At 34.8% G+C, this 26,300-nt stretch overlaps 1 protein-coding gene across 2 annotated transcripts in view; it reads left to right on the top strand.

Annotated features, from left to right (window-relative positions):
* The first annotated feature begins 308 nt into the window (after positions 1 to 308).
* Positions 309 to 26,300, top strand: part of LOC120338722 (cytosolic purine 5'-nucleotidase-like) — a 31,592-nt gene continuing 5,600 nt past the window's right edge. Inside the window, exons 1-16 of one of the 2 annotated variants that reach the window (XM_039406643.2) lie at positions 309 to 395; positions 926 to 1,083; positions 1,582 to 1,707; positions 2,299 to 2,404; positions 10,714 to 10,769; positions 11,833 to 11,983; positions 12,695 to 12,787; positions 13,633 to 13,770; positions 15,345 to 15,386; positions 18,504 to 18,611; positions 19,513 to 19,639; positions 20,086 to 20,248; positions 20,894 to 21,041; positions 22,499 to 22,588; positions 23,494 to 23,580; positions 25,742 to 25,777. In XM_039406643.2, the coding sequence (XP_039262577.1) occupies positions 393 to 395; positions 926 to 1,083; positions 1,582 to 1,707; positions 2,299 to 2,404; positions 10,714 to 10,769; positions 11,833 to 11,983; positions 12,695 to 12,787; positions 13,633 to 13,770; positions 15,345 to 15,386; positions 18,504 to 18,611; positions 19,513 to 19,639; positions 20,086 to 20,248; positions 20,894 to 21,041; positions 22,499 to 22,588; positions 23,494 to 23,580; positions 25,742 to 25,777 (1,632 nt within the window). In that variant the 5' untranslated portion in view covers positions 309 to 392. The remainder of the gene's footprint in view (positions 396 to 925; positions 1,084 to 1,581; positions 1,708 to 2,298; positions 2,405 to 10,713; positions 10,770 to 11,832; positions 11,984 to 12,694; positions 12,788 to 13,632; positions 13,771 to 15,344; positions 15,387 to 18,503; positions 18,612 to 19,512; positions 19,640 to 20,085; positions 20,249 to 20,893; positions 21,042 to 22,498; positions 22,589 to 23,493; positions 23,581 to 25,741; positions 25,778 to 26,300) is intronic. The other variant, XM_078116547.1, reaches the window with a different exon arrangement.

The following is a 26,300-nucleotide window of genomic DNA, read 5'->3' on the forward strand; positions in this document are numbered from 1 at the left end:
TTTAAAGGTGCAGCCGCAGTTTCACCTAGTTATTTGTATCTGGCTTTCCTGTATTTAAAGATGCACACCCCTGGGATAGATTATTTCTGAATATTCTGAAATTTTTTCTACGAACAGTTTATGGTATTGAAAGGATTTTAAGATTCAAAAAAAGTTGAAAATTGCGGGACTAATCAATTATTATTACATATTACTAATATTATTTCTTTAAAAACTATAGCTTCGATTCTTGATTGCACAAAGACCGATCCTACATTAATTGCCAAATAGCTCTATCGTATTTAGAATTTACATTTTTGTTTTTGCAGCGAACCGAATAAAAATAAACCTAGCATTGCTATTATAAGTAAAGACCGACTGTCATCAACGATAATATCTACCACTGCTGCAAGATGGTAAGTAATTGAATTTATATCAATTTTTTAAAAATATATGAGATAAATTACAATTAAAGTTTGTTATGTTTTTCCCCTTATATTCTATGTTACGCGGTGATATTACTTGTGTAGTACAATTATGGATACTCCTGTAGTATATGTACCAAGTTAGATTTAGGCTATAATTTTATTCCGATTTTCCTTATTTTAGTTCTATTATGAGTTCGGGGACTGTCTGTGTTAGCCAAGTGGATATACCCCCTGTCCATAGGCTTCAGTCCCTTTACACAACTTGATGTAAAGTAGGCAGCAAAATTAGTTACTTCCACATTGGTACACACACTTCTGAAGCGCCCAGTTATGTTTCATGTTTACACCCCATTTGAAGTTTTGGAAATTCATTCATGAATTCATGAATTTCCATCCTGAGTCTTTGTTTTGCATGTTCTAATTTTCGAAATAAATCATATCGAGTAAGTGGGTTGCTTATGTAGACCCTTATTTGGAGCAGATTTGTGTATCAGGCCATAATAAGTATATTTGTACAGGATGGTGAAACAGCACTTTTAAAGTCCAGTGTGCCAAACGGCAATGGGAACGGAACTGCTATGAAGGAGAATCAAAGCTTCAGCAATGGTTATACAGAAGAAGAATACATGATGAGCAGACAAGAGTCTCGAGCTTATAAACGGGATCCAACAAACAGGTATATTGATTAAATTCACGAGTATTTTGCCTCTCTGTTAGGTCTACTTTATATCCTACTCTGTTATTGATAGGAATCCTTGAATCCACTTGCTGAGGTCCCATCACGCTACATAGGTAGATTGAGCTGCAGTAAGATGATATGCCAGCTACTGGCGTTGGACTCACTTATTGAAAGTTGACATCACGTCATCTGTCCAAAATCATCTGAACTTCCTTTTCATTAGCGAAAGTTGACCAATTAACATAATGATTTGACATAGTTTATATGGCGAAAGCCAGGTCGTGTGCACACTCTCAGAAATACAAGAGACTCATCCGTGAGCAAAGTAATTGGCAACTACAGAAAAGCTGAGAGTTACTGAAACTTTCTAAATTTATTGCAGCATATTAAGCACCAACAAATGCCTTTCATCAAAAGATTATTTTCAGACAATACATTTATTTACAATACTTTAAATTTCACTCCATCAAAATATTGTATAATCATTATTTCCAGGGTGTTTGTGAATCGCAGTTTAAACCTCGGGAAAATCAAGTTCTTCGGGTTTGACATGGATTACACTCTTGCTGTGTATAAGTCACCACAATATGAAGCATTGGGATTTGATTTGGCAAGAGACAGGTAAGATAGGATAGGATTTACATACTTATCTCTGGGGAGAGGAAAGGCGATTATACGGCTTAATCATGTGGCGAACCACGGCCTCTTGTCCGGTCACTCACTAGTTCATTGTCAGGTATGGGATTAGTTAGCCAGTTATTTGTTTTCAGAAGCACGGACTTGATATTTTGTGTTAGCTTGGGATTTTATTTCTTCCAGCAATTTTTAGAAAATATTTAGCAAGCACAAAATTTATTACCGTTTCAAGTTCAAAAGAATTCAGCTTCATCTCTATATAATCAGACTTCTCAGATAGCTTGCAGAATATCCTCGCATAAAAGCTGATCTTGCGCATAAGCCGACCCGACCCCCTTAAAATGGCTCTGAAACGGTATAAATCACCTCAGTATGAAGCATTGGTATTTGATTTGGCAAGAGATAGGTGAGATATTTTGTGTTAGCTTTGCATTGTTTTCCCATCAGTATTTTCAAAAAATATATATATTATCATCCCAACAATAGTACAACAATCCTAACATAAACAATTTAGCGAGACAATCCATTACCTGCTTAATTGAAAAATATCATTGAACTGTTTGATTTCATTCACAGACTCGTGGAATGTGGATACCCAGCAGAACTGAAGGAATGTGTATATGATCCTAACTTCGTTGTACGTGGGCTCGTTCTTGACACACAATATGGGAACTTTCTGAAGGTGGGTAGAAATCCTTGGATTGTATGTTTATATATGTTGGATGCAGTCATGTTGCTAAATGTAACACATTCATTTTTAATATTGATTTATGAACTTTATCCATTTATATTTCCTCACTTATATTTATACTGATGGTAGTCATGAGCAGTGTTAACTCTAAGCAAATTATGAGTGCGAAAGTGCTTCGCAGTCGAAAAAAAAAGTGCGAAAGTGCTTTTGCCGATTTTAACAAGTTAGGTGCCCTAGCCTTTCATATAACCCATTTAAAACGGCATAGATACTCAAAAAAGCGCTCCTCCGGTTAATATTATGAATTAAAGAGAAGCCTTTTCGTTAACCGAGTTCCCTTTAAGCGAATTCATGTTTAATTAAAACAAGCGAATTCATCGGCAACGAAATGACATCTGCTAACACCTGCCGGGACAAAACTTTCATGCAATGTATCAAGGTGTCAGTTGCTTAGTCGCGTAAACAGCAAAGACTTTCACATTTGTTACTCCTTCCATCTAACAGACACGAGGCAGGCTGGAAACCATATACTAATTAGGGTTAGGTGCGCTGGAAATTCAACTTTTCGATTTATCCCTAAACCTAATCTGATAATTATTAATTTGTGATTTTGAACCACTGCCACCCGCACCCGCTGTTTTAAAAGATAATTTAACCTACGTTCCCTCCGAAATATTACGCAGGATACTCCCCTGTTTTATGAGATAGGTTGACCTACTTTCCTTTCAAACCTTTTTCTCCGAAATATTACACAAGATCACTTTGAAAATCCTCCCATTTCGTGAGCTAGCGTGACCTAATTTCTCATTTACATTATACTATTTCAGAGCTTACCCAAAGACAAGTAATTTTGAAATGTGGACATGCCTTGGTTTGTGTGCGAGTTAGTTTAAATCGGGCAGAAAACTTCATATATTGGCAAAATGTTTAGTAATGTCATGTACTTTCAGCATTCATAAATAGCACTTTGTAATGCTGCTGACCTAGTATCAAATATTCGCATCACAACGCCACTTGCGAGGTTTCCATATATTTCAATTTCACTAATAGGAACGATGACACCAAAGAGTTTTCTTTTGCGAAGGTACACTAAATATAACGAGGGTGATTCTTGAGAAAAACATGAATATAAAAAAAAAACGAATGATATGATAGTGGATCCCAAATAATTTTGAGAGTGTCTCGAAATACCAATCCATTTGATAAATAATTTTCATTCGACCACATGAACGCTGATATCCTGAAAATTAATGTTGAAAGAGAATTACGCACTCTCAGGTATCGGACATCCAGTCGCGATATTCAATCGTTCATATGCACAAATCTCACATTAATAGTAATTGCTACCCAAGTTTGTAAAGTTTAGAAACCAACAAACAGAAAATAACTTATCCTAAAACACAATTAAAATTTAGTCGGCAATAAATTTGTCGCCAAGACGATGCCATACAAAACAAAAAAGATTTGGTCGCGAGAGTTGCGTATGATGACTGCCGTTGTTTTTTAAGCAGAATGTAAAAAAAATTATAATTATTAAACGGGAGTTACGACGCATCGTGTGTATTAAACTTCCCTGGTAAGTACTTTGGTAAGTACTATTATTATTGTACTTATACACCTGTTGGAGTATTTCGGACAATTTCGAATTTAAAATAAATGAAAACCCGACATATAATAAAGACGCAAAAGTAAAATGAACATTTATTGAAAAAGTTATTATTTAAGAAAGACAACATGATCGTACAATTCCGCCAAAACCTCGATGTTCGCAAGTGAAATAATAAATAAATACTTCCCTGTATTCGATCAATTAACTTTAGCGTATCGTTGTTCTGCCAACAAACAGCCGGGTGCAAAATATTTCCGTCCTGTGATATGCTCACAAATATTCTCGATATTAATATCATACCCTCGCGTATGTACTTTCTATTAGCTCTTTAGTGATCCCTTCAATCCTTGGCCAAGTCATGTTTCGAATATGTGAACATTTTATTCGACCATACGTGGCCGGCGGGATGTTAAAATTGTAAACAAGAGAGAGGTAAAATCAATCGCGAATTTCGTTATAACGGCTCGTTTACGAATTGTTGCGCCTGTTGTCGTCCAAAATGATTACATTTGTTGTATTTTGAGGCATTTAAGCAGTAATAATTAGGGCATGACATCATCAAAATCGTCAAGTGAGATCTTGAAATTGCAAATTCCGTAAATAAAATTGTGAATTATTTGGTAACGAATTCAGCTTTAATGACCGTCGGAGTATTGTTTTGTTGAAAATTATTATTAATGTGAGAGCGCCAAAAACATACAGTCCATACCGATGCGACTGCAATTTATATGGTCGCAATTGGTCTGGCGCGTTTATTAATAGTGTAAAATAAATTAAACGAATATCAGTTATAACCAAGCCTGTCAGCGTGTTTATTTTCTGTTGGCAGGAATCGTAAAATACCATCTTGAGACAAATTCACTTCTATTATTAAATCTTAATTTTCAGTTATTATCGTTATACAAATAACGTGTGGCAACTTTTTAATTTATCGTCGACCAAAAAACCGCCCCACACTCGTCCAAACGTGTGTCGAGCTTGAACGACAGGAACAGATTCATCGACGACCTTAATTAGGGAAAATATGTATTTTATTGGGAATGCAAAATAAATGTAACAAAACGCATTTTTTGTGATATAACTTTGTATTTTCGGAAACGGGTTGCCGTGAAAGGTAAAATTTGATCTAAATTAATCGCAAAAATGTTTTATTTTAAATGTAACAAAACACATTTTCGCGATATAACTTTGTATTTTCGAAAACGGGGCGTCACGAAAATTATCAATCTAATGTTTTATCTATCGTTTAACTAACGTCTGGAACACATCATTTTCGGGGAGAACTCTAGCCTGCGAAATGTCATTTAATTTAAAATAGAGAATGTTTCACGCATTTCAAAACGGAAAATCACCAGTAAGTGGACAGGGATTCAACCCTCCGGATTCAGTATTCTATATCCCCCCGTGTCAGAACTTTCTGAAGAATGGAACAAAGAACCCGTCAAACCGCCGCGGAAGAAGGGGAGTATTTTTTGCGCTAATAATTAGGGCGTGACAATATCAAAATCGTCAAGAAACTGGTGAATTTGCAAATTCCATAAATAAAATTGTGAATTGCTCGGTAACATTTTAGCTATAATTATCGCCGGGGTATTGTTTTGTTGAAAACACGTTGAAACTTGAGGGAATTAGTTACAATTAGCGCCTGACCTCTATTAGGCACTCGAGCACTCGAAAAAAAAAAGCACTCCAGCCCAATCTTTTTAGCATTAAGTCGCATACGTAAAATATCCTGTAAAAGAAGTGCTGTTCATTAACGTCATCTCGTCTTATGACCACGCAGAAATGCCTTTATTGCCGAATTATTCAATCTCTATTTTAAATCAACATTCAGGATTGGCACAATTTCAGATTTGCGAAGTTTATCACCATAGAAATACATGAGAAAGTTAATTATCGTCTTAATAAATATCTGCATCACGGTATGGACAATAATATTACCATTCGCATAAAATTGGGACGGTAAATTTACAAATCTTGATAGGTAATATTAAAGCCAACGCAAATGTTAATTTGAGTCCTCAATGTCTTCAACAGCTGTTGCCGATGTGAACGAACGGGTAAACCCGAAATATAAAACTTCGATGTCCGCCGACCCACAAGAATTCATATTTGTAAAAGAGAGAAGGCGGGAATATAGATTACCCAAAACCTGGATATCGCCGCCAAAACGATCGGTGACAAGAACAATTAGCGATTACAACGGTATTAACCAGTAAAAAGGCTTTGTTGCCGATTTTTTAATGTTTCCACCACGTTTATTCGGTACTCTTTAAAAATATTCGATTCAAAAAAATATTGAATTTTGCCCACCCGTCCTCGCATATCAATGAGAAATAGTTGTGTAAATATCGCAAAATTACGGAAAATGCCACTCCTTTCAACATTGTGATTACATTAAAATGGCACTTAATGGTATTTTGTGAATTTGGTGATTTTGCAAATCTGTGACATGCTGCTAAAAGTTTCGTCTGATTTGAAAATCGTGCAGTTTGGTCACAATTCATCCAAAGTGACTATAACACATAACTCTTTTATAGTCATTTTGAATTCATCGATATCATTGATAGTCACATGACCAATTTTCAAAGAAACGCACTGGGTATTATTCCAACATCTGGTTTCAATCACCCGAGAGCGTTTTTTGCGGGAGAAGCGGAATCGGTGTGCTTGTATAATAATCATATTACAAACAAGAATTTTGCCGTTAATGCAAAAGCTTTATCTCCTATGTCTGCATCTCATAGGTTAGAATTCCGGTAAATATCGTTATGATATGCAGAATTGAGTTACAAAAGTACTAGTATGTTACTTATTTGTCAACTTAATACTCGAAAATATTTGTTAACTTTGAATTTTTATTCCATTCAAAATCGGAAAAAAAGTGCTATTTCTCTTCAAAATCGGAAAAAAGTGCTATTTCGCAGTCCCTAAAAAAAGTTGCGAAAGTGCTTCGCAATTTTCGCAAAAAAGTGCGCTAATAGTGAACACTGGTCATGAGTTTTTGAATTGTGTGTTGTTCATTCATTCATGTAGGCTACGTATCTGATTGCCGTCATGTTGAATGTTATAACATGTTACTTTGATATTGTTTCTTAGTCTTTTTCACTTTATAATTTCATTTCTTATTGTAATGAATTTTTGTGGATGAATTAGGGAATATCTCAATTCTTAAAATTAAAAATAGTTTTTAGTACTATGAGCCTGACTTTTGAAATATGACCATACTGAACGTACAACATAATATAATATGATCTTAAATATCGATATTTTCTGCCATTTTATGCAGTTTTTCGAGAGTGAAATAAGAACAAAAGCATAATTTTTATTTAAAAAATACCAAATCTTCTTAAATAAAATAATCAGAATTTCATTTGAGCGAATTATATAAACACTGGCCTAAAAAAATGTCACATTAATCAAATCAAAAAGCTTGCAGATATATTAGTATATTTTCACAGCATGTTCTTGTTAATCCCAATGCATAGCTAAATCAATAATGCAGTCAATACCCTCTCTTCCTTCCCCTTCATACCTGTCAATCATGAATATTTTAAGCTTCTTAATTTTACACATTTACTTCACCATATGCTGGTTCTTACATTTACTTTAACTAATTGGTACTCCTGTAGTATGTGAACCAAGATGGCGGACACCGGGACGTGGTATGTGTACCGGGTTAGGCCATGATTTCAGGTACAAATGTTACGAGAGTCCATTGGCTAGTCCTCGAACTCGTAATAGGACTAAAATACGGAAAATTGGAATAAAATTATGGTCTAAATCTAACCTGGTAGGCTACTTCTGGACTACTTCTTGAATTCAATATAATTGGTTCAGTTTTTAATGGATCTTTAAAATGTTTTTTAGTTAAATTATAATTACTGGTAGGCATACAAATCCTTCTTAAGAGGTATTTTCAATTAAACTTGAAATATTAATATTCTAAGCTTTTTATTTTGTTTGCCTATTTTACATGGAGTTGTGTAAAGGAACCGAAACCTACGGGCAGGGGATATATTCACTTGGCTAAGACAAACAGTCCCCGAACTCGTAATAGAACTAAAATGAAAAAAATCGGAATAAAATTGTGGCCTAAACCCAACCTGATAGACATACTACGGGAGTACCTAATTTTCTTCATTGTTGGACAAGCAATATTTTTAAAAATATATTTATGCAAACACCAATCCAGCAATTTTTTAAAATAGTAATCTTAGCCAATTCTACGAAACGCTACTTAGTAAATTAAATTTATCTTGACAAACAGTTTTTCATTTATAATAATTATCGAAATGGAGTTGAGTTGACGGCGTCATTGAGTTTGTTATGATGATCAATAATGTGATTGTCATAAATGAAACGTGACCACTCTGCAAAATTACCTGCGATAGATGCAATGCTTATGAAACTATGACAAGTTATCTCAGGATTATACATCACATAAAGATATTAAAAATTTAAAAATTATCATTTGTTATTTAGTATTTGAAAAAGTAACTTTATACCCTATTTGGAATGGTAGATTCTTTATTGGACTATAGATTATATCAAATTATTGAAATGTTCACACCAAAGTTTCAATTTTCATTCTATTGGAAAAAAAAAGTTTTTTCAATATTATTTTTGACTGAAGCCCAGATGTTTTTAAATTCTGCAGTTATGATTTGCAAAAATGTTGCAAAATCTTGTAAAAATTTAAACTAAATATGTAAACATGGTATCAGTCAGAGTAGATAATGACATATTGACTTTTTTTATTTTTGCAAAATTGTATAAGTAACAAGAACCATTTTGACCAAAGCCTGAATTTAAAGTCTGAAAATGTCTTGTTTGGTAAATTTCAAAGCTCATATAAACATGTAAGCATTGAATGAGTCAGAGTAACTCATCACAACTGACTTTTTCTTATTTTAGGATTTTTTAAAGCAATAAATTTTCAGAACAAAGTACTGCTGCAATTTTGCAAAATCTTGTTTTATCAAATCCTAAATAAACTGAAAACATTATATGAGTCATAGAGCTCAATCACACACCAAGAAGATGAGAACATGTTTTAATGAATCATAAGACTGTTATTCTAGTTTTAAATACCAGTAGCCCTGCAAAGACAAAGTTAACTGACTCATTATACTTTTTGTGCGTGAAATTGTACATTTTAAAAAATCCAAACAAAGATTTAGCTTTTTGATTAAAGATGTTTAGTTTCGTATGATTGAATTGCGAAATATTGAGTCTTGTACAAGATTTACTTTGTATGCTTGAAATAAATTATGTATTTAATAAAATCCAGTTTGAAATTCTAGCTTAAATTTTTCTAAGAGTGTTTTGCGACGCACAATCAAATTGTTTAATATTTCAACGTAAATCTTCTCTAATTGATCAGTAAACACGAAAACTTCAGTCTGTACAAAATTTACTTTATAAATTTACCAAGATAATTATTGTAAGACCTTTAAGATCCGATATTAAAAATTTGCTTTCATTTTTAGAAAGTTTGATGTGATATTTTTCACATGATTCAATTGTTTATTAATTTTGCTGTAGAACTTGACAAGCAACCACTAGATGTAGTTATATATAACTTTGATCTATACAAAATTCTAATGTAGATGTTAGCCTATTTAAAATGTAGAACTTTTCTAAGTGACCTCACATATGAATTTAGACTTCAGTATGATGTGTTGTTAATAAGAAAACAAATTGAATAATCAATTAAATGAATCCGTCTACACTTATATCTCAAGCTAGTAACGCTTGCAAACCTTCTATGTTCTTATTAATATCTGAATGCTAGTCTCTCCAGAATTTCTTTTATTCTATTTGGCTCACAATAAGATTTTAGAAATATTTGTTTTTGTGTATCGTTACTATGGTTACCAACCATACATCTTTGCAGATGGGGTTGTAAGTTACCGTCTTCCAATCCCTGGCCATGAATACATGACCTTAACCGCACCACAGAGGTAGGTAACTATTGGTAAGGTTATAATACTTTGTTTGGCTCTACAGTTTTATATATAAAATAAATATGCATTTGATATTTTTCTCAGTTTCGGCTAATGGGTTTTGTTTAGATTAGACCTTTGAAATTTTGAAATTGCTTCTAACTGTAGGATGGAGATATAGAGCTGACTAATGTTGGAATCACTCTATTGTTACCCATCTCCAACATTTCATTTGTATGCATATGTGGCATTTTAATTTCATTCTATAGCATTTTCAAGACAAAATATTTACATGTAATACCTAGAAAAGAATCATAAAAAAGGCATAAGCAGTAGAACTAAACCAAAAAAATTATAAGGCACCAAAGTTGAATTAGACGGTAAAATTTTCCCTGCCTTGTCACTAGAATTTGTTAGTGTATATAGATTACCTACTTATTGCTATGCGTAAAGGGGAGACGTTAATTGATGGATTTGACAAATGAGATCAGGGTCTATGCAGCAACGTGTCACCGAAACATCTTCATTTCCTGTTGTTCAAGTAATTTTCTTTAAATCTATAAATTGTGATTGATTAAGCCAATTCGGATAGTTTTTCGTAATAATTTTTAAATACTAGAGGTAGTCATATTACTGTCCAAGGTAATTACTATATTATGATATTCCTGTCATACTTTGGTAAATTGTAAGTCCTATATCTCGAAATGCCCTGTATATTATCAAATTTTATTTATTTTTTTCAGATTGATCCATACGGCAACATTATGGTCTGTGCTCATGGATTTCAATTTCTTAAAGCGTAAGTTTTTTTTATTTCGTTTCCAAGGTAAATTGGCAGAGAAAGTTGTATTACCTAGCTAGACGGTTTGCTATTCAAAATGCATTTTGAAAAATAATTAAGATCCTAAATCTTATATATATTGTGACGGTTTTTAAATGGTGCATTTCATTCTGAACAAGGCAGTGTAGCCACTGATATATGAGGAGCTAATATTTCTAAAATGCCAGTAAATTTCATGTTTGTTATTGCCTACCCAATTGATTACAGCCTTAGTCTATGAGTTCGAATAAATCAACGTGATGGTAATAACATGTGATGCATTGAACTCAACTACGTTGTCATCGCGAATTAAAAGTTTTGGGTTTAAAGCTTGTGTCGACCACCTTTTGACTTACTTTATATATCATAAGGTCAATCTTTGACAATCATTTATATATAGACATGTGCAGGAAATTCCTTGGTGGTAATTTATCTTCAACATGACACTACTTGTTTTAATTACTTAATAAACTCAGCAGTCATACACTAGTGATAATCAATAAAATACATTTATTAAAATTTTAATAAATATTGATTAATTTTAATTGTGTTTAATAAATACTTTAAAGTGAAACTCTTTAAATTGTTCTTTGGCTTTTATAAACTCAAACTGGTCGAACTGGAAAAGCCCACCAAAAAATTCAGGAGGCATGTTGACCTTATGCCACAATGACAAATTACCATTATTATATTCAATTTGCGGTACTCCTGAAGTATGCGCACCAATATGTCGCATAACTTGAACCCTAACCTCGTACACAACCTGAGTTCAGGTTGTGCGCCATCTTGGTGCGCATACTTCAGGAGGTCCCAATTTGCTATGACTCTTGATTCAGTTTATAAAGTCTCGAACTTTGACACCAGAGTAAGGTTGTGATAAATTTCAACTCCATGACATTCCAAACTGCCACTGCTGCGGCATTGCTTATTCGACCCACTTTTCTGTCTCATTTAGGGTTGTGGACCAACTTCAATGGAAACTACCACTCCATACCTTCAATACAAATACAAATCCTAAATTTCAACTTTTTTTTTTTCACAGACCAGAAATCATCAACCTTTATCCGAATAAGTTCATAAGCATGGACGACACAGAAAGATATTTTATCTATAACACCTTGTTCAATCTACCTGAAATTTATCTATACGCCTGCGTTGTTAACTATTTCAGTACTGCTGCTGGATATGTGGTGGTAAGAGTTCATTATGTTGTATATGGAGTCAATGATTTGCGATTGGTCAAGGCAGGGCTGGGCAAACTACCCTAACCCATGGGCCACATGAAGTCCTACTGTTCTTGGAGAATTTTATACAACCTCATTGTTGAAATAATAATGTTTTCTCATCTCTGGTTCAAAACAATGTCTTTAATTTAGGATATTTTGCTATTGAATTCTATTTGATAGTAAGCTTATGATACGGTCTTTTGGAAATGTTAAGTACTTTTCTTAACGTGGCCTTTGCAAAAAAAATGCAGCTCATTTCAAAAAACTGTCTCCTCTCTGTTAATTTAAAGATTCAGAGATTCAGATATTTTTTCACGCCGTGCGTGAAATATTTTACAAATAAACAGTCAAAATATATAAATTGAGAAAAAAAAAAGTACAATAATTCGACTGCAATAGATGCCGTGAATAAACTACATAGTTAACATGTCAGCGACACCTAAAAATAAATCAACCTGTTATTCAATTCAATTCATTCATTACTTCAAATGCCAAGGTACATATCAGAAACCAAAACAAATGAATGAATAAATACAAATGAAAATAGCACAGTAAACATCGTTTTGATTTATCTGGTCAAAATGAATAAAATTATTTTTGATCAGTTCAACTCAATTCTGTTATAACAGTTGTAACTCTCTTTTATCAATTCACCTATATGAATGATTTTTTCTACAGAAAATGAGTGGAATTGAAAAAGATAATTTGAGAATGACTTATGCCAACATACATTCAGACATCAGAAATGCAGTTGACTATGTGCATATGAAGGTCAGTGTGGAATTTTAAATGGATTTTGTATTTCCAACAATCATGATTACTATCTTCAACTTCTATTAAATATGGCTGACTGTTTCAGGAGTGTACCCAGGGGGGAGGGGGTTGCGGCTCAGACCTTCCCCCTCTTTTGAAATAAAAAGCCTTTTTCTGTATCATGAACATCAATGTTTCGTAGCTTGAATCGCTTTTTAGGCCCTCAAGACTCTTGGAACCCATTTTCCGGGCACACTAGCTCAGGGTGGTCCAAGGTTGTCTGCTCCGTGGGCCACAAATTTATTTTTTCATTGTTCGCGGACCACAATAGTGCCAAGAATAGGTAAACAGTGCAATACAAAATGAACACTTTAATTGTGCAAACACATAGTTATCAGACATAGCCATTCCAGGCTAATAGAATCCGTATTCGATTTTTAGTTTTCTATTGTTGGCATATATTTCCGACCGAAAAGATAGAAAGTCAGATAATAATTTAGACTGCCAAGCACGTCATTTAACTTTGCTAGTTGCCTCAGCTAGCCATAAGACTAGTCAATTCAGTGACATTATTGATCCAACAATATGTCAAAAGATTTTTATGATTAATTTGATTACGGAACAACACGAAATGCGATTTATCGATTACTCTCAGAATGTGACGCGGGCCACAGATAATGAAGCAGCGGGCCACATGTGGCCCGCGGGCCTGGGTTTGACCACCCTGCACTAGCTGTTCTTGTCTAACTTAGCAATTTGAAATTTCGGACCCCCCGAAATATATGAAACAATAGCAATTCTTTTGGGAATTATTTGAAATAATATATCCTAGAATAATATAGTCCTTTAAAAATCTCCTCCAGGGAAGCCTCAAAGACAAAACTCTTGAAGACATTGATCGATACGTCGTCAAAGAACCTAAACTACCATTGCTGCTTGACAGAATGAGAGAACACGGAAAAGTTTTGCTGATTACTAACAGCGATTATAATTATACTAATGTAAGTGGACCTTAGAGCAAGAGTGGGCAAGGATTTTGAACCAGGGGCCAAAAGTTTTGCCCATCTAGACTGGCGGGTCATGTAAGTGTGACGTAAAAAGTTACATTTTATGAACAATATTCACTGTCTAACATAAGCAAAAGTGGAAATCATCAAGCCTCTGGCCAAAATTCAATTTAATTGCAATCTCAACAAATTCTTAAGCTATTTTTTTAGCTGAAACATCGAAATTTGGTTTTAGTTTGGTTGTGGAAGCATCAGGCGGGCCATATTTAAATAACCCAGGGGACGTAATTTGACTCTTTTCTTTTGCCCTTTGATTTCTGGATCTCCGCTCTAGGAGACCCTTATTGTCAGTAGGCCTTCAAGTCTGACTGTCTGTATGTCTTGCTGTAGCGTCTAAATGGCTTGACAGTTCTGAATGAAGTTTCTCAAGTGGGTTTTCCTATCACCCTAGTATTGTGCGTTTCAGTGAAAACCCGAATTAGTGTTTTGTTTCCATGGCAGCAGCAAAAATATGCGTCAATTTTTAAAAAAAACTTTGAGTTTACTTTTACTTTTCGCCAATTTATCGAGAACCAAAGCGAAAATTAAAATTCCGGAAACGCTGCCCCTTGAATAATAAGCTACTAGTTCGAACAAGCCCTCCTTCATCTCGATATGCCATAAATTGGGGAAGCCTTAGGGATTTTAGTGAACATTATTTCGATTATTAGCTTCAGTATATCACTCACGCGTGAACGTACACGTAACGAGCAGAGCTTAAATTGAACTGGTAGTTTCGGTGACCCGCTCACTTAACAACGCTGCCGTTTTACATGAGTAAGTTTCTATAGATGGTAACCAGTCGCCCGAGTGAGGGCCTCAACTATCAGCCCAGATCCTGGGCACTTACAGGCTTGTTTTGTTATCAATAAGTCACAAAAACACTTAGAATTGCTATTCATTTTGCGCTTCTACACAGTAATGTGGTCAAACTTCCTAAAGTAAAAGAGTTTTTGTCAGTCATAAAACATAGTATAAACATGGTATAAATACCTGGTCTCAGAAAAAGCTAAAAGATTTATTGACCAATTTGGAGTAATAATTATCACCATGCCAAGATCATACACCACTACTTAGAGACCGTTACTAACCACAATGCGCGTGTAACACAAGATTTTAGTCTGTGAATTCGATATAGTTAGGTCTGATGTTCTAATCTGGGTATACTAGATCAGGACTTACCAAACTGGGGGTTGCGACCCCGCAACAGATTTTGGGGTGCCGCAAAGGGTATACCAATTTCACAAAAAGTACAAAATCCATTTTATTGTTTTGGACTTTAGATTCGAAACACAAATATTAAAATTATTGCCAAACATAAATCTCACGATTTCAAGACATTACATATGAGCAGAGAAGCGATGCGCTTGCATAAAAATGCTGACTTCACAGGGGCAGCGGAAACTTTTAAATATTCGAAGCGTCTTAAAAGTTTGGGAAGCTTTGTAATAGATTATTCGTATTCCGCTAGATCTGCTTTTTGAATTTTATAAAATTTATTCACAAAATCTCAATTACTTTTTGTTCAGAAAATCATGGAATACCTGTTTGATTTTCCTCACGGACCCGAGGTTGGTATTTTGTTAGAAATTACTAGTTTTTGTGCTTTGTTTTCATGCTGTGAATTTTTTAAAGTTTATTGTCGCTTGTGTTTTGATTTTCAAGTTGCACTGATTTACGTAGACTATTGCTCTTTATTGAAATTTATGTGAAAGAAGATAATAGAACTGACTTGCTAGTAGGGTTTTGATTCGCTGGTGCGGTTTTTCAAAAATTATTCATAAAGAAGACTAAAAGTTATTGGCAGTGTTGGGAAAATTATTTCCTCAACTTAAGTCACCATTTATCAAAGACTCGGAGTCGCCAAAGTCGTCTAGTGAGATTTAGTCTAGTCCCAGTGATTGACTCTAGACTCCAAATACCAATGACTTTTCCCAACACGAATTGAAATTGCTATCAATTGGGTTTCTGTGGGACCAACCCATCCTCCATGGCAGGGGTTCTCAAACTTTTGGTGTTATGATGCCCATGAGGAGGTTGACTGTTGTTACCGCTTCTTAGGATTAGTTACAAAATTAGCCAACTTTCTCTCTCATGGAGTTCCGGGGCACTGTACTATGAACTTTGAGAATTTATGCTCTATGGCGTATTGCTGGGGGTCCGTATATCTATAATTCAAGACATGTACTTCATACAAATTGAATGATTGACTGGTCAAATATAGCCATATCCCCCTGTACTGTGGTTCGCCCTATGATTTAGTCTTCTCAACTGGTTTCCTCCCATGTGCGATAAATATTAAATCCTACCCGAATTAGCAAGGCTTGATTTCAGAAATTTCTTCATTCAAAACATGCTCTTCTTGCAACACTGGCATTATTCACCATTTGTGCCATTAATCACGTAATGTTGATTATTTGCTCCAGCATAAGAATATGAGTCATGTTATGATAAACTTCAATGCAAACTTTAAATGTGCATTTTTGAATTTCAGTGTTTAACTTTGAACCAAAGTGCTTAAATTTGCCATTCCCTTGCTTTGAACAAATTAAAAAAAATCTGTTTAATTCTGCAGCTTTCGTTGTCATAGTTAGATGCGCTGGGATCTCCAAACCTATAATTTTCTGAATATGATTTTTTAGACCAAAATGGCGTCATTATTAAACTTTGATTTGCTATGTCCCATTAAGTCATTAATTTCTTTTAACAAGCATTCTTAGTGTAGTTTGTTGTGATTTTTCATGTCATTTCAGTCGGTATTTATAAAAGAAATTATTTGCATTGGGTTTTGAAGTAGGTCATCCCCATCCCTTATATATTTTAGTGTCTATGTGGTCTACCATGTTGTTTGAGCTGTTTTATCAGCTTTCCTCTCTCCAAGGAAAATCATATTATGCTCCCACCATATCACTTCACTAGCTGTTTGTTAACTCACTTCCTGCTTTGTTTTTCATTTGACCTTTGATCCTTCACCTGTGTGCTGTGGCTTCATATTGATCTAACAGAGTAACAAGGTAACAGTAACAATTGTTCGTTTTTTTCATTTTGATTGTAGATTTATTAGAATGGCAAATATAGATTAGTTTTACCTAAAAACTTAATGATTAGCTCATTGAGCGCCAAAAACATGCTCGCCGTTTTACACTGATTACCTTTCACGACTTTGCATATGAAAATAATGTCCGAGAGGATTGCTGAATAGAGTTATAGAGGGTCCCAGGCTCCGCTATTTGGTTAAAGCTTCATCCACCATCAAGTCCATGCATGTGGAACTCGCCGGTCTGGCGAAACGTACGAAGCGTTAGAAATACGCTCGCCACCGCACCTCTGATTACCCTGCATGAAATCGCAGGTTCGAATCCCATGTGGGGATGGTTATGTGCAAGAGGATTGCTGGAGTCTTCGCCGCCGATGAGTGGTTCACGTACCCGCTGGCCGGTTACGGCTTTCTCCTTCCATCAAGCCCATGCTTCCTAAAACAAATAACTAACTAATCCCATACCCGACATGAAATGGTAACTGGACGAGAGGCCGTGGTTCGCCATATGGTTAAACCGTCTTAACGGCTTCCCACTTCTCCAAGATAAATATGTAAATCCTATCCTAACTGTTAACTATTTTTATATTCGACATGGGCTGGTAACTGAATGGGTCTGTGGTTCACCTCTGAACATGAGAATTCTAATTTATTCTGAAAATGGCGACTCAAGAAATCTATTGTAGATCCTTCTTTTTATTGTAGTAATTCTTTGTGTTAAATCATAGTTTGATGTTTAATTCAATATGTAGTTTGCTTATTATTTACAAATATCATTAATGTCAATTGTCATTACTTGCTAATCTCAAGTCTCTGGCTCAAACCCAGAGACTCACAACCTCATCCAGAATTCAATGTTACAAGAAATTTGAGTCCAAAACCTTTTGCCAGATTTTATAATAATAACAATTAAAAAATTCTTTGTATTTGTTTATTATTAGTTATTTGTTATTATATGCTTATAGTCTCATTTATCATAAAATTAAATGTATTCAAACTTTTGTTATTTAAATAATTGTTATTACTATCGGGCAAAGTTTTTTGGCACCACTGTATTAAATAAGCTTTAATTAAACATAACAATCTCAGTTCGTTTAAGACATGTAGCTCTTTTCATGCTTATCCAGAGCCTTGCTCGAAGCAATGGTGTTATCGCCCGACAAAAAGTTTTGTTCATCAAAAAAAAATCATCTTTGGCAACTCATTGATGCAATGTTTGGATCTACTCTGCTAAAGCGAATATGTACAACTTAAACATGCATATTGGTTAACTTTTTATCTAAACCCAATTTGTGGATCACATTGTCGTAATCACACAACATTCTGCATCTTGCCACGCTTGAGTGAGATTTCTGCAAGTATTATTACAGCATAAACTCAAGTTGCGCTTTGTTTACTCAACAATGAAACCCAGAGGTTAAAATTAAAACAACATATAAACTTAGTTTCTGCATGGGATTTTGAAACTTTCAGTGGGCTACGTTTGACCCTTGCAATGCACGCTGTGCACTTCAGTGCTTGAGACTGTTGATTATACATTTTTCAGTCTGTTTTTGTAGTCAATTTACCATTTATTTTGCTGTTTTTTTTTTACTGGATTTGAAGTTAGATTCAAAATAGGTTATGTGACTTTTTTCTGATTTTTATTCAGCCTGGAACACCTCATAGGTCATGGGTCACGTACTTTGATCTCATCCTCTGTGAAGCTCGTAAACCAAAGTTTTTCGCAGAAGGAACTGTTCTAAGACAAGTTGATCAGGTAAGAAAATAAATAAATGATTAAGTTGGAAGTTGATGTAAGCTAAGTTGATGTAACTAATTTTGTTTGCCTACTTTACATCAAGTTGTGTAAAGGGACTAAAACCTATGGGCAGGGGGGATATTCGCTTGGCTAACACAGACAGTCTCCGAACTCGTAGAACTAAAATAAGGAAAATTGGAATAAAATTATGGCCTACCCCTTACCTGGTACACACCCTACGGGAGTACCAGAAAAAATCCCATCTTGCTTGTTAGGAGTTATATATGTTAGATAATATGTAATGCACAACCACACCAATCACTATTTAGTAACTCATAATTTGACGATATAATTTTTTATAGTCTCTTTAGCTCTTGGTACTTTAATGGTCTCGAGTAACTTCACTCAGAGATTAATCTTCTTTATTTTTCTTCTATTTTATAATCTCATTTATTCCTGAGTGAGTGTGGAGAGTGGAGACCTTTTTCTTTGAGTGCGTGAAGTGTGGAGAATTTCTTTGAAGAAAAAAATAGACATTATGGTAGTTGAATGCGGGGGTGTGCAAACTGCGGTCCGCGGGCCCCATGCGGCCAGCAAAGGACTATTGTACGGCCCGCAGAAAGTGCAACTTTTGAATGGTGTGCCCGCAAAACGAATTTTTATATTCATTATCTGGTATGGGCAAGCAAATTCAATCCTTTCGAGTCACAAAGCATGTGCCAGTGCTCGAGTGTCACTGTCAATTTAGCAAAACTAGCTAGTTTTTTTTATTATTGAAAGGTATGTTTAAAATGAAGGTGCAGCCCACGGTCCCACCAAATTACTTCAATCTGGCCCTTCTGCCATAAAGGTTGCACGCCCCTGGTTTAATGTCTTATTTTTAGTTTATAACTTAATACTTTACTTTTTATATCCTCAGAAAACTGGCAAGCTATGTCTTGGAAGTTACACAGGATCACATGAAGAAGGAACAATATATTCTGGAGGATCATCAGATGCTATTTGTGATCTTATCGGTGCAAAAGGAAAAGAAATTTTGTATATCGGTGAGAAATTTTCACGTTTTCAGGTTTTGATCAACAGGGCTGTTGAGTCTGGGAAAAATTGGCAGTTAACTCCCGATAACATATGGAAAAACATTTTTCACTTCAAACTCAACTAAAATAATATTTACTTCGAACTCCTGGTTTTTATTCGGCTCCGACTCCAGGCTTCAACTGAATAAAATTTTGAGAACAAAAACCTTGGCATATACAAGCTTCCTTTAATGGACTATTAAAAAGGCTTACTAAAGTTGATGGTTTTTGTTGTATAACTTTAGACTTAATTGATTATCACTACGGAGATTCTAACAAATTTTGCTCATTAAAATACCAATCCTGTACTTGACATTGACCTGTAATCTGAGGTTTTGTTATAATATAATTGAGCCTTTTCATCTTCCTCTCTGGGATAAATAAAAAAATCCTATCATAATAATGTTTCATTTCAGGCGATCATATCTTCGGTGATATCTTGAAATCCAAGAAACGCAGAGGCTGGAGGACATTCCTTGTCATACCAGAAATGTCACAAGAAACGAATGTTTGGTTGAAAAAGAAAGATTATTACGATAGACTGACAGATCTTGATGCTCAAATTGTTGAGAAATACAGGTTGGTAGCGTTTGCTCTTCTGGCAGATGTTTGATAGGTATCGGGTATTACTGAGAAGAGTGCAAATGGTGAGATTTTAGTCTTTCCGAAAATACTGACTTTCTTTGTGAATACCTTTATCACAAATTTTGGGGCTCCCGAAGTATGCGAACCAAGATGGCGGACATCGGAATGTAATATGTGTACTAGGTTAGAGTTAGGCCATAATTTTATGTATAAATACTACGGGAGGCTCTTGGCTAGTCTTCGAACTGATAATAGGACTAAAATAAGGAAAATTGAAAAAAAATTATTGCCTAACCCTAACCTGTTACCCATGTTACGTTCCGATATCCGCCATCTTGGTTCGCATACTTCGGGAGCACCCAAATTTTAATTTTTACAATGTTCCATGATTCGAAAAACATAATAGGACAAATTCTTTTTTTTTATGAGGGAGGAAGGAGGAAGGGACAAAGTATGGAGAGAGGTGGAATAAAATGATATGAACATACTTAGAATTAGAGGATAGAATCTTTTTGCCAAAATTTGAAAGTAAACTTCCCATATATTGCTTTTAAATTGGTGTAATTAGAACATTTTAATTTGTCTAACCCAGACAAAATGTTTTCAATGATATACTGAAAGTTGTTTTTATTTCTACAGAAATCTTGATAGTGCATCTCATGAAATACCGAATATCCAAGTTCTTCAGGAACAGGTTAAGAAAGTAGTTCATGAGTTGGACATGTCGTACGGTATATTTGGAAGTTTATTCAGAAGTGGATCAAGGCAAACGTTCTTTGCAAGTCAGGTCTGTTGTGCTCTTTCATACTTTCTGAACTATCCATTGGTGTTTTGTTATAATTTTGAGAATGTGGGCAGTTGGGTACTCTCATACTATGTGTACTTTATTCTAGTTCTATTACGAGTTCGGAACTGCCTGTGTTAGCCAATTGAATATACCAGCTGCCCATAGGTTTCAGTCCCTCTATACAACTTGATGTAAAGTAGGCGAACAAAATTAGTTACCTCCATATTGGTACACATCCTCCTGAAGTGCCGGCAATTGGGTGGCTTTGATCGTAAGTAAGAAATGTTCAAAAGGAAGGAACATCCACGATCCTAGACAGTGGTGCATCCATGATTATTGAATCTGGACAATGAAGCCCACATTTTTGTCCAAATATTCATTTGGTATTAATTATGATACATCAATTTAGATATAGGCATGAAAGACAATGCTGAACTGGAAATTTTGGTCGTCCCGGAAAATAGTAGCACCCTTACATAATTACTTATCGATCTTAAGATCGGTAAGTATGTTGATAGGTATTTGTCTGTCTGTTAGATACACGCGATACCTCATGAAGGCGTGGTTGAATTTGCTCCAAATTTTGCATATGCATTCATCATATCTCAGACCATAAGCCTATTGATTTTTGATGAATTATGTCGTATAATAAGCGAGTTATTAATTAATTAGTGATGGGACACGCACTATAGAGTCATGAATCGAAACCACAGTTTCGATCGATAATTCTTCGGTCTCCGACAGATATTCTCGTTGTACCATCAGTATGACCAAAAGGAGAGTCCACTTATCTCTAATTCTGCTGTAAGCCTTACATTTTGCAAATCATCAAAATGCAAACATTTTAAACCAGGGGCGCGCAACCTGCGGCCCGTGGGCCACAACAAAAAAATGTGCGGCCTGCGAAGCGAGTTTTTAATTTAATTCAATCTATTACGCGCAAGTGATTCCAAGTCTATACCCCAGTCCAATTTTTTCTATCAATGCCCTAACACAGGAGTGTGCAACATTTTTTGTCGGCGGGCCATATAACCAACTTCTGACATCTAGCCGAGCAATTCAAAAAATTCAATATCTTTCGGGTACACAATGGATTGAACATTTCTCACCACAAAAAGGCTATAGCTTGGTCTTGCAGTAATAAAGGCAAAAAGACGAAAGACTTAAAATTATGGATTTTAACCATAAACAGTCAGGTTAGAATTTGATGCTTAGTGGGAAAATATCTGAGTGTTGACAAGGGCCACACTTATTGTCTTGGCGGGCCGGGTTGTGGCCCGCGGGCCACCTGTTGCACACCCCTGCCCTAACAGCTAGTATGTGCGAAGCAAGCAACACATATCATAAAATCAATAACTAATTTTTTGTGCCTGCAACTACTACAGAGCCAATGTTAAATTAATGTGCGGCCTAGTGTTCCACTCAGGTTTGTACTAATATAGGGCTTTTCTTTACAGATGACCCGCTATGCAGATCTCTATGCCTCATCATTCATCAATTTGTTCCATTATCCATTTTGTTATTTCTTCCGAGCCCCTGCTATCTTGGTGAGTATTTTTCATTGTTTTTAGTCGGGTAGATTTTCATATATAGGGAATACAGTGAGAATCTTTAGCATAGATCATCATCTTAGAAATCATTTTGTGCATTTGTAATCTTATGTTCCAACAAACGATAATTTTTATTCAACATCTGACTTTGTGAAAATAGAAAATCAATTAAAGCATTACTGTCTAAACCAGCGGTTCCAAAACTATGGGTCGCAAAAAAAATCTTAGGTGGTCGTGAAAAGATGTAGAAAGCTCTGATTATTTATACTGGTTATTCAGATCGGTGGCGACTCGAATACGTAAATCTTCAAAAAAACAAAAAAAAATTGAATTGAATTTAAATTCTAATCTGTGAAAGTTTCCTTTTTACGATCTTCTCAAAAGAACAAAAATTTGCTACACAAAGAATGACCATGTGGCTTTTTTATGCATAGCAGTTTTGTACACTGTACAGCACTTCTTACTGTGTTTCCCCGAAATTTAGATTTTATTAATTTATTAAAAATAGGTCGCCATAAGCTGTGGTAATAAATAATGGGTCCCAACTCTAAAAAGTTTAGGAAGCACTGGTCTAAACTATTCAAAATAAAATTTTTATCAAATCACTATGATTTTCACAAATTTTTTTTTTAAATATGATCCAATTTAGAATACATTTGTTATTTTATATTTGAGAATTTCAGAATTGGAATTCGTTCAACTTTTGACTGTGTAGTAATGTTATATATAAATATCGCGTCGAGTGAACATCGGTATCAAAACTGCTCAGATTTACCAAATTCAATGGTTTATTCAGATTTGTCTGCTGAACATATTTAAATTAGAAAATAATCTGTATTCAAAAAATTTTTGAATTAGAAATATTTTTCAATTTTAACCATCCATATTTCAAACTTTTCTAGATGCCTCATGAATCAACTATTGATCATCAGTCCGAATATCATGAGGAAGAAGAAAGTCCGATGGCTACAAGAGACATCAAACATAAGGTTAGTCGTCACTTAGTTGTTTTTATTTTTTGCATTCTTAATTTGAATACAGCTCTAGCAAAGCAGTTACTGTTTTACAGATATGAATCTTTAGTGTAGATCAGGGGTGGCCAAATTTTGCCCACCTAGATTGGCGAGCCATGTAAGTGTGACGTAAAAAGTTACATTTCATAAACAACATTTACAGTGTTACAAAAGCAAAAGTTGAAAACAATCTCTAGTTGTTTATGCCAATTCATGCTGTTTCACACATATTCTTTGTACAAGGCTTTAGACAAGCTGCCACCGCTTTCAATAGGTTCTGTCATAAAAAATGAGGGTATTTCCATAGTATGTGCAACAAGATGGCGGACACTGGAACGTAGTGTGTGTATCAGGTTAGGTTTAGGCCATAATTTCAGGTACAAATACCACTTGGGCTAGTCCCCGAACTTGAATAAAACTAAAATAAATAAAAAATTGGAATGAAATTATGGCCTAACTTTACCTGATACACATACTATGTTCAGGTTCCGCTATCTTGTTGCACATACTACAAGAGCGCCAATATGAGTTGTCTACCTCTAGCGCAATTTCTTGGTTTACTTCCAGTGTTTGGTCAGGGGTTTTAATAATTTTTCGTTATTGTTCCAACTCACTGGGGGGAACTCACTATGAAAATCCAAGCTGCTACTAATGTTGTGGAAACTTTAACAGAATGGAGTGAAAGAATATATTTTCTAGTTAATCGCCGAAAAATTATGTTTCGCATTGAGATTTCTATCGAAAAAAATTGCTACATTTAAATAAAAGCGGGCTCTCTCATTCATTCCTGTAATAACCTGAAAAACTAACCTTATAAACTCAATAACTCTGAATATACAGTGTAAAAAGAACCAGAGAACTTTGTTTTACCACAAGAAGAACAGTTTTACCTATTTAACACGTTTTCATGTACCAAGCTCGTAGATTTATTTACAAAAAAAAATATCATTTTTTGTTTGATTTTCAGCCTTTAACAGTATTTTCTTAAGAATAAGGTAACTAACAAAATATGGGTACAATGTAGTGCAGTACCACATAAACTAGCAGACAGAATAATTTCTACCAAAACAAAATCCAATTATTCTGTCAGCTCAGTTTCTTCTCTGCGGTACTGTTCTACACTCAACCCGAAATTAAATATTCTCCACATTCACCTAAGCAATTCAGTGATTTTTTATAACTTTTTTATCTTCAATGATTCGAAGTAATTAACCACACAGTTTTAATTCATAATTTTTGCACTTTATATTGAAATACTAATTAAATTAAGTGCATCTATGTGCAAAGTTACTAAAATGATAAGAGATGCTGAAAATATATAGATTCACAAGTACTCATGTAGTATGCGAACCAAGATGGCGGACATCGGAACGTAGTATGTGTACCATATTTAGCATATGCCATATTTTCAGGTACAAATACTACAGGAGTCACTCGGCTACTCCCTGAACTCTTAATAGAACTAAAGTAAGGAAAATTGGAATAAAATTATGGCCTTACTCTAACCTGGTACACATACCATGTTCCGGTGTCCGCCATCTTGGTTAACATTCTTTGGGAGTATAGATACATGGTGCTTCATAATGCGGCAATTAATACAAGTCTTGAAGTAGTTCAGGCCAATAAATGATTACCTGATTGGACTGAAAAAATTGTCTTTTCATAATGATGACTAACAACATTAAATCAAGTCTATCATATCATTATTAATTCTGAATTAATTGAGTAAGCAATGCTGAATCTAAGTCAGTTTTTATAAGCCAGAGTGACTACTTCTTTGCGACATTTTGTTTTTTTGTATGAACAAGGCTCTGAAAAAGTACTCACTCATATATAAGGAGCCACTAATGTTTTGATTGGCAGCATATTTATTGTTAGCCATAGTCTCAATCTCAATGCTGGGAATGGGCTTTCTATGACTTCACCATGATTTGTTCATGTCTAATGTAACCCTTTCTCAACCGCTCAAAAGTCCATATAAACAGAACATTTACTAACTGGTTAATCCCATTTCTGCACTGGCATGGTGACCGGATGATAGCCTGTGATTAGGCTAACTTCGATTTTTCATCGTTTTTCCCTTTTACACCTTTTCTAATTCCATGTCACCTAGTTATAATATTTCTAAAATTTCTAGGAAACCAAATTATACTACAACACAGCAGTAATAAAGGTATTTCTTGCAAAACCTGAAGTGATGAGTATCATCATTGTTACATCACTTCAGCGTTGGGTGGTTTTGTTGCATCATAAGGATTTATTTTCTATTTCTAAATGTGTTGTACAACATCCTTGTTGAGAAAAATGTGGCGTTTGTCTTATGAGGGGTGTTCAAGTTGGAATAATCGATATTAAAATCCTAATTGTTTATTTTATACAAAATACTTTATATGTAAACATATGGATTTCACCATCAGGCATGTACATTCGTATATTATAAGTTTCATGTCACACTTCATCCATTTAATATGAAGCCCATAAGAAACCTGGGAGTTATAGAGCATTTTCCTGGTATGCCAGTGAAGGTATTGAATCCACAGACACCCTGGGCATATGGTGGGATTTCTTTTTCATCAAGATTCTCTTAATCTGAAAAATCTAATTGTTTATTTTATGAGAAAATACATTTTTATGTAATAAGTCTGAGTTACCCATCATTCATGCAATCTAATATGGAAGCTAATCTTATAAGAAAC

The sequence above is a fragment of the Styela clava genome, chromosome 9 (genome assembly GCF_964204865.1).
Source record: "Styela clava chromosome 9, kaStyClav1.hap1.2, whole genome shotgun sequence".
Lineage (NCBI taxonomy): Eukaryota > Metazoa > Chordata > Ascidiacea > Stolidobranchia > Styelidae > Styela > Styela clava.